The sequence below is a fragment of the Rhipicephalus sanguineus genome, chromosome 3 (assembly GCF_013339695.2).
Source record: "Rhipicephalus sanguineus isolate Rsan-2018 chromosome 3, BIME_Rsan_1.4, whole genome shotgun sequence".
In the NCBI taxonomy this organism is placed as follows: domain Eukaryota; kingdom Metazoa; phylum Arthropoda; class Arachnida; order Ixodida; family Ixodidae; genus Rhipicephalus; species Rhipicephalus sanguineus.
Genome location: NC_051178.1, coordinates 132,567,665 through 132,576,666, shown reverse-complemented (window position 1 = coordinate 132,576,666; position 9,002 = coordinate 132,567,665). Strand labels below are relative to the sequence as shown.

The 9,002-nt window shown below is 51.0% G+C and overlaps 1 protein-coding gene across 2 annotated transcripts in view; it reads right to left on the bottom strand.

Annotated features, from left to right (window-relative positions):
- Positions 1 to 327: 327 nt before the first annotated feature.
- The window catches only part of LOC119387163 (protein Wnt-1), a 62,552-nt gene continuing 53,877 nt past the window's right edge, over positions 328 to 9,002 (bottom strand). For both annotated transcript variants that reach the window (XM_037654471.2, XM_049413390.1), the window contains exons 3-4: positions 7,281 to 7,549; positions 328 to 851 (exon numbers count right to left, since the gene is read on the bottom strand). In XM_037654471.2, the coding sequence (XP_037510399.1) occupies positions 342 to 851; positions 7,281 to 7,549 (779 nt within the window). In that variant the 3' untranslated portion in view covers positions 328 to 341. The remainder of the gene's footprint in view (positions 852 to 7,280; positions 7,550 to 9,002) is intronic.

Below are 9,002 nucleotides of genomic sequence, written 5' to 3'. Positions count from 1 at the left end.
GACAATGAGACCAGAAGATCAAGGCGAGGAGCCAGTTGCGCGTGCAGCTTTTAAAATGTGGGACCTCAGCCAAGAGTTCCAGTTCGTGCATCGACCAGTACGCACGGACACTAACGAGAGCTTCAAGATACAGCTGCCGGTGCCACTGCAGCTTCGGTCATCGACCAGCATTACATAGGCTAGCTAAGCCATGCCAGATGTGCGTCTGACTAGGCTTAGAAGCGGCCTGGACGGTAGCGGTAACTGTGGAGGGACAGCGTTAATATAAATCACTCTGATGACTCCGCAAGTCGTTCCCTTGTACTCGTGTCCGGCGCGTGCTCCGGCAATGGCGGGTCGTTTCACAGGCACGTGTGGACGGTGCGGCGAACCTTGCACACCTTGCACTTGACCTGGCAGCACCAGTGGAACGTGCAGGCGCAGCGCTCCAAGTCCTCGCGGACCTCGGTCCGATGACCACGGCCGCAGCACATGAGCTCGCAGCCGTCCACGCCGGCCGACGACTCGTTGCAGTGGCGGCCTCTCGTGCCGTGCACGCCGAGCCGGGCGTTGGGCACGCAGAAGTCGGGCGAGTTCTCGAAGTACACGAGGTCCTTGCGCGACGGCGGCCTGTGGTCCGGGTAGAAGGGCTTCAGGTGGAAGGAGCGCGGCTGCCCCTTGCGCCGGCGGCCCCGGAAGCCCCGGATGTTGCCCTGGTTGCTGAGCAGCACCCGCGAAGCGCCATCGAAGCGTTCCTTCAGCTGGTTACCCACGTCGCGGAACAGAGGAAGCCGCATCCAGCACGTCTTCACCGTGCAGCTGCCGGACATGCCGTGACACTTGCACTCGCGCCGCGTCTCGGTCGTCACCTGCTGCAATGTGAGAAAACAGATCGACAGTCAGGAAACAGGCATACTAAGGGTTAATAAACCAACGTTAGTTTGCGCAGTCCCATGCATGACGTATTCATGGACGGAAGCAACTGGCCATTTAGTTTAAGCCCCGTTGAAGGAGTGGCACTGGTAATGCTCAGAAGGACCACGACACCACGTATACGTCTATACCAAAACTGGATGGACCGCATGTTTGAGAATCTTAGTAGTGTCCAAAAAATATATTCATTGAATAACCTTTGAGACTGAGCGGCGCGCCTCTGTTGATGTTGGAAGCCATATGTATCGCGACGCGAGCACACGCATCAGTGACAAGACAGAACTATGTCTTCGCCACCGTCGAAGGCATATTGCAGTCTCATTTCTTTCTTTTTTTCTTTACGTTATAAGCTATTCCAGCTATTTCAGCCAATGGACTCCACATTCAATCATGCTAATCTGCGCCCACTTGTAAGGATATGTACCATAGTGTCTTTTAGCAGGCATCATTTCATAGTACTCACGGTGTCATTGGATTCACTCAACCAGCCAACAAAGTCACAGTACGCTTTTAGATAGAAAGGCGCCGTTCTTGCAAAGAGTAAACACAGTGCATCATTACTAATCTGAAGGTAATTTTGTAAGCCCATGGGACAATTTCGACAGCTATGGGATAAACAGTTAAACGAGTTATACCTTTGTCCATGCGGTGTACTGCTGATCGCGATTAAGCCCAATCGGGATCAAATTTCTCAACATTGATTGGCTACCTTCTGCAGCTCGCGTAAAGGAGCCAATCACGATCAAGAAAGTCGATCCGGATCAGGCCCGATCACGACCAAAAGTGACCGTGTGACACCGGCATTATATATACTATTTAATAAATAAGGCAACTATTCAAATTGGTCCTTTCTCTCACTCTTTCTTTTTTAAATCGGCGTGAGCCTGGCATCCCGTAATCATCTGCAGCCGCAAATCGGTATAAATAAACTGACCCGATGCACGGAACTGCCCGTGTCTCATTTCGTAACATCTTTTTTCCCTCGTGAAATAAGAGAGGAACAGTACTTGATCAAACAACTCATTCGCCTCCTCCGTAGATGCCCCAGGAGGAATGCTCACCTTGTACAATTCCTCAAAACTAGCTTCGACATGCGCGGAATGCCGAACCAGCAGCGCCTCTATATGCTCCCATTGCGATAAGGCAAAAGAGACGATGTTCGCTGCAGGCGGCCAGCCTTGTCTATACCCATCGGACATAGAACACCACAACGCGTCCAGACTACGAACGGTCGAGAAGGGCCATTCTGAAAGCGCGTTACGACGCAATCCGCGGTGTATACCTGACTCACGCCGTGGCACAGAAAGAGAGAGAGAGAGAGAAAAAAAAAGCGAATAGGCGTCGCGTGCATCCGTTTCTCGTGCATCGCATCAATCACGACAGGGGGACGGGAGGAGGGTCACCGCACGGCCAGTGCTTCGCCACTATCAGTCATACGGCCGGCCATTAACGAAGCTCAGGTCGCGAGGTAACGCTTCCCCGATAAAAGAAAACGCGAATGGGACAAACGCTGACACAGGCTCGACACAACCGAAGAGCTGTTTTGTCAAGTTAGCCCTATAAGGAGGTCTCCGAAGACCCATAAGGTCCCCCACGAAGACCGCAGCTCCGCCACTTAGTTATCTACAGGCCTCCTTCCAAGCTGTCCCCCTCGTCTACCGTTGGCTCGTCGCTCCGAAAGATTCCAAGGTTAGAAATGAAGAGAATGAGAACTAAAAGAAGGAAACCAATTAATGGACAGAAATAGGGAAGAACCAAAATAGGCAAGAAAACTGGCGACAACACACGTCTCAGTGGAAGAAGACGCATTACTCCCACCCACACAACCACTTACGCAACGCTTGTCATCGACTACAAGATGACCGCGGAGAGGTGCAGTGGGATGGAGGGATCGCCGCGGCAGCTACAAGTGCTCTGTACAAGGAAAGGTCAGCGACAGCTCCTCCCAGGAATGGAAGATAAAAGAAAGAGCAAAGGTGGCAGCAAGGAGAAGACAAAAAGGAAATCCTGCGTATCGCATTCCTTTCGCTTGCAGCCCCCCCCCCCCCCCCCCCCCCCACACACACACACACACATCACCCCAGTCGCCTTCGCATCCTGCGCACACCGCCCCGATGCGTTCCTCGCGAGTCTTACCGTCCATCGCGAAAGCAGAAAAAGGTGGCCTCCTCTGCCTCCAACGGCTACGCGCTCTCTCTCAGTGATGGCGCATAGATTTGTGCCCGCATATGCACGCCAAAATACAGCGCCGAGAACTCAATACTGCCGAGTCCAACAGCCACGTCCTTGCGTTCCCTACCACCTACAGTCCATTTCATATAGCCTGCACTGTCTATACCTTCTTTCTCACCCACATTGCGGCCAGCCACCGTGTCGATAGAGTCTCTTCAATTTAGCGACTCCGTGTCGTGCGAGGGAGAGTAGCAACCTGGCGAACGACGACGAAGGACCGAACCCGGGGAGTCAGCAAAACAAGACCGAGTGTTTCTCCCTGCTGCGTCTTCGTACAGGAAAAAAAATAAAGAAAAAGGAAGGAAGAAAGCTGTCAGGTGCGTGTAGGAGAACCAGAAAGACGCAATATTAAAGAGCGCGCAAAGTCCTGAGTGAAGAGGAAAGAAGAAGGAAGGGGGGGAGAGAGAGAGTCCGAAGACGGGCCGCGCCGCGAGTGGGCAAGAGCCACCCGGGAGCAGGATTTCGGTGACACATTGAGTTATGGCCGCCGCTGGCCCCCGGCGGTCGGCAAGTCCACGGGGGGTTCGCCAGTCTGCGCTTTTCGACGGGGTCCTCGCTTCCGAAACCCAATCCGCGATTCTTCATGGCCTCGTGGCGCGAGAGGGGGGCGCCTAAAGAGCCCCCATTTGGAGTCACCCTGCCGCGCAGCCGCCACCGCAGTCGGGACGTGCGTTGTGTTATACTGCCCCGGCCCGTTCAACGTCGAGTGTGAAGAAGGCACAGAAACCTGTCCACTGGTTGCGCATGAACGCGGTCGTTGCGCACCGCCTGAACGCTGTCGACGATGCGGCGCCCAGAGCTGTGTCAACGGCAAGCGCGCAACCCTTGGCCTATATACGTGGTTCAGACGGAGATCCGACCGTCACGCCTGCGCTAATGAACAGTGGGATGCGCATTTCGTCAGACCTCGGCAACTGTCGGAGCCACATTATTCCGTTGACTGATCAAACCCATTGCTCTGCTCTTATCGCTGCAAGGGCATTGAACCTACTACAGAGGCGTGCCACGTCTGCAGGGTTCGGCAGCAACCGCATATGCTCTGTCCTCATTTTTGCACCACTTGATTCGCGAGTGTGCCCTATTTACCCGACACACCGGAACCGGTTCGTAGTAGTAAGTCGCTTAACTTCAGTTAGTAGCGAAGCCAGAAGTCTTTTACGGGGGGGGGGGGGGGTGCTTCAGCTATACTTTATGTATGTTCATGCGTGCGTTTGTATGTGTGCGTGTATATATACACACGCAAAATTGACAATTTCGGGGTAGGGGGAGGGTGGATGAGGTTAAACCTCACCGAAGGTTGTGTAACTGTGTAATGTGTAATTCGAAGGTTGTGGGTTCGGATCCCACAGAAGGAAAGGGTGATTTTTAGACCGCTTTTATTTCTTTCAATTTAAGTGAGAATCACCACAATGCAGTTAAGATACCAGAAATAATGTCCTCTACGCTTTCCTTGGCTTAATTGTCAGTTGGTTTTCATTAGTTGTGTATAATGCAGAAAACGAGCCCCCCGGACAATTTCCCTGCTTTCGTGCAGGTGTAATAGCAACTGCATTGCGTGCAAACGAAGCTTATGTGAATATTCTTGACTCGTATATGTCATCGTGACACTGATACATTCTTTAACAGAAACAACAGTCATCCGGCAGAGATGTCCAACAGAGGGGCTCACTTGTGGCCCCTGCGCTGCATTTATTTGCCGCATAGAAGTTGACCCTCATCTTTTGAGGTTACACGTAATGAGCAGTTTACGAACGCAGTGCGACGGAACGCATGGAAACGTTACATTCGAGCATCGCCTGATGACTGTCTTTCCTGCAAGGCGAACATGCTGCAGAGAGAAGCAGCTCGTTACTAGAATGGGAAGCACAAACATTCAACCTCACCGCTTCGTACGCATTGTATGTATATGCGTGATGAAAAAATAAATAAATAAAAATTCGGCAGATCCCACGTACCGTGGGAGTCGATGTTATGCGAAGCATGCGGCGGGTAGGTGACTGTGGCGTAACTTTTTTTTACTGAGCGACACGTTACAAAATGACGCTAAAGATTTGTATAAATTTTATACGCACACATATATATGTTGAAGAGCTGCATATGTGTTACATAACCAGCTGTTCACGGTTGGGTAACGCTGGCAATGGCAACGTGGGTATTGCCAACACCAGAAGCGGTAAGTCGATATGTAGTGGTTATACGTGTCCCGAGAACGCATGCACGTTTCACAAACCCGTGTGCATGTGTGCCAGAAGTTCTTGACAGTTCTTGAACAAGGGCACCATCACCGTGATCAGTGAGCACCAGCAGCTGGTCATGACTTCGTATAGGATCCGGTCGTAATCGTGGTGACGAGGGGTCCATGTGTAGTGAAGTATGTCGTAAAGTAGAGCTGTTGGAATTCGTGGATGCCTCGGTCATTTCGTCGACAAATTGTTTGTCGACAGAGCCGGCGAGATGTCGGAATCTGAAGTCACCCTTCGCGTTGGTGAGGTATAGGCCGTCGAGGCTGGTAGACCTGGATAGTGCTACATAGACCAACATCAGTGGATGGTGTTTGTCGTATTCGTAGACTACCTGGGCGTATGTAGCCTACGTAGCCTAGTCTACAAAGCGGCTGTCAATCAATCTGGCATCATTCTCGGTCAGCATGAGGCCATCGCTCAGCCTCGTAAGAAATGAAGAGGACACTGCGTCGTTCTGGTGGACGAAGTGCAGTTTACAGTGCGGTGATGTGGATATCATATGTAACTTAACTTTCGTTAATGTATTCCTCCGGGGTCGAGCAATGCTTCAATATAGCTTGCCGAATCATAGGAATACAAACGAATGTTTATTACACTGCTATAAAAGCGGAGCCAACACTGCAACTACAGACGTTAATCTCATATGACGCCTGTATCGTAGGAGTACACATCGTAGCAGTATCATGTAGTGTTTATTGCTTTCTTGTAAAATTACATAGCCAGCACCACAACCCCAATTGACGTTGCACCGATCTTACGCCTGCGTAGGCTGTTTTTCCAAACCAGTTTATAGACCTGGCGTGGCTCAGTGGTAGAATACCCGATTACCACGCAGAATGCTTGGGTTCGATTCCTGCTGCGATCCTAATTTCATTCTTTCCATCCGTTGAGTCAACGCTGCCGATGTTGGCTTTCCTTAACGCTCTAGCATTTAAGTTACCAATGTCTGTTCTCGCCGTTCCTGGGTAGATATAAACTGTCAATCACCTGTGGCGCATACCCGTACACCGCGGCCCGTGGTAAACGGGTATGTGCCACACGTGTCTAGTGGAAAGGGTTTGATGACGTACGCGACAAGATTTTAAAGTTATTCATGTCACGACCTGGCAATCATATTCGTCAAATCCTCTTACCCCCCCATGCAAATTTTGGTCTACACGAAGTTAAAGAGGCAATCATGAGAGCACCCAGACGTAGGCGGCTAGATAGATAGATAGATAGATACGTAGATAGAAACGCTCAAAGTGCCAGAGGTTCGCTAAGAAATGCTTCGCATTTAAAAATAGTAAGCTACACTGAAACTCAGTGGATACTCCTTCTACTTAGTGGCCAGATATGCATTAGCGAGAAGAGCCAAGGTGAAATTATTGACGTAGCTCGAATACATATCTGTGCAGAGATTAGGTGCACACATGATTCACAGTCATTCTCTAACGCTTTGCGTGAAACAGTATGAAATAAAAAAGTGAAGGTGTGATTACACGTGTGGCTGAATCAGACGTATCAAGCATCAACTTGTGTATACTATTTTCTTTCCATTATTTTAGAGTTATGACGCGCAGGACTACAACCCTGTGCTGTTTCATAGCTGCAATGTTCGCCTATATAGCTTTTCGAAGAGGACGTCGCTACTGTTTTCGAAATCGACTGTCCTCGGTGTTTATTTTAGACGTACTGCGCAAGCAGAAAGGAGGAGCAGGAAAAGAGCGCTATTTTCTGCGTTCCTCCCCTTCCTTTCTGCTTGCGCACCACGTCAAGTTAGTCTGCAAGAAAGCTTCGGCCTCGGTTATCGACTGTTATAGGCGTATAACAGACGGACAGTCACACGCGTTCCGCACTTCCCTCCCTCCGATGTCCAAGGCCCTTCTCTGCGCATGCGCGCTAGTGACGTACCAGCCTCCCGGCTTCGTTGTTGTGCAGGTTGATGACGAAGCGCAGGTCCCTTCCCCTCTCGGCGGCGTCGACGAAGGCTCGCGCGAACTTGTAGCCGAAGTGGACGTTGTCCGAGCAGCCGCCCCACTGCCAGTCGAGACCCGAGGGGGGACCCCGCTGCCGGTAGTCGCAGGTGCAGGTGTCGATGGCGCCCTCGCTGCACGCCCGCGACACGGCGTGCGCCACGCCCGCGCTCGTCACCGCGTACACGAACGCCGTCTCGCGGCAGCCTGCACGTGAAGAGAAACCATAAAGGATCATATGAACCATAATCATCATATGATCAGTAATCAGCATCCTCATGATGCTATCGTGACAACGGTAGTCGTTCCTTTTATACCGTATCCCGTGTTTACATCGTGGTCTCGCCTAACTTGACTGACCTTGATGATATTTTGTCCCTTATACGCACAAGAAAAGTAAGACATGCCTCTCTGTGCACTGCTTCACTTAATATGTATCACTTTCGGCATTTGGCGTAAGAGAATATGTGTACTTCAAATGCTTCTGTTAACAATGTGGTAGTTATGCCGGGCATAAATAAGTGGAAACAAGAAAGGGATGTCCTCTTGGGCCGTTTTGCAAGAGAGAGAGAGAGAAAGACCCGCCACCGTGGTCTAGTGGTTATGGTGCCCGACTGCTGTTTCAAGGTCGCGGGATCGAACCTCGGGCGCGGCAGCCGCATTTAGATGGAGGCGAAATGCTCGAGGCGCGTGTACTTAAATTTATAGGTGCACGTTAAAGAACACCAGGTGGTCGAAATTTCCGGAGCCCTCCACTACGGTGTCCCTCATAATCATATTGTGGTATATATATATATATATATATATATATATATATATATATATATATATATATATATATATATATATTCTTTATTTTTGGGGGGGGTGGTGGTGAGGGGGCACCTCCTTGATCTGAAGTGGGGGCCGGGAGGCAGATGCGATCAAGTGTCTATTCGTTATTGCACCTCCTCCCCTACCACGTATGATCGCATCAGATGCTCTCTCCGGGACGAGAATTGGACGTACATATATGCGTACATATATCCACAACGCTGTTAAATATCCCCACACCGTAACTTCATCGACGCTGCCAACGTCGGGAACATCGGGGCACGAAACCAACGCGTCCGGCACAAGCTAATAAAATAGTCACCTGTGGCGCCAAGGATAGCTCGTGCGTGCGTCGTTCGTTCGCTGGCGCGGTATTTTACATCCTGCTCGCCGGCGAGCGAGAAACGAAATAAAAAGAAAACATGGTATACACAGAGTAAACGCTCAGGAACGCGGAGCAAGGCCTCTGAGCGTGAGTAAATGTGTACACGTATGTACGCACTCAGCCTTCACGCAACTGTCCTTCAAGCGCTGAAGTGAGCTCAGACAAAAGAGGAATCACGGTTGGAGGAGGAGGAGAGGGGAGGTGATGCGCGCTAACGGCTGCAGAAGCCGATCTGCGCTCACCGTCGCCGCCTCGAACCAGGCTTTCGGCACGAACGGGATCTCGTCAAAAAAAAAGGCGAAAAAAAAAAAAAGAACGGAGAGGGCTCCGTGTCTGGTATAAGCAAGCAAGACCCACGGTGCGCGCGCAGGAAGCGGCGAGTTTGCGCTGTGGGCGGGGTGCCCTTCGTGCGCGCACTGGATGCGTGTGTGCTTTTGGGGCGGACCGTGCGAGCGCAGCGTG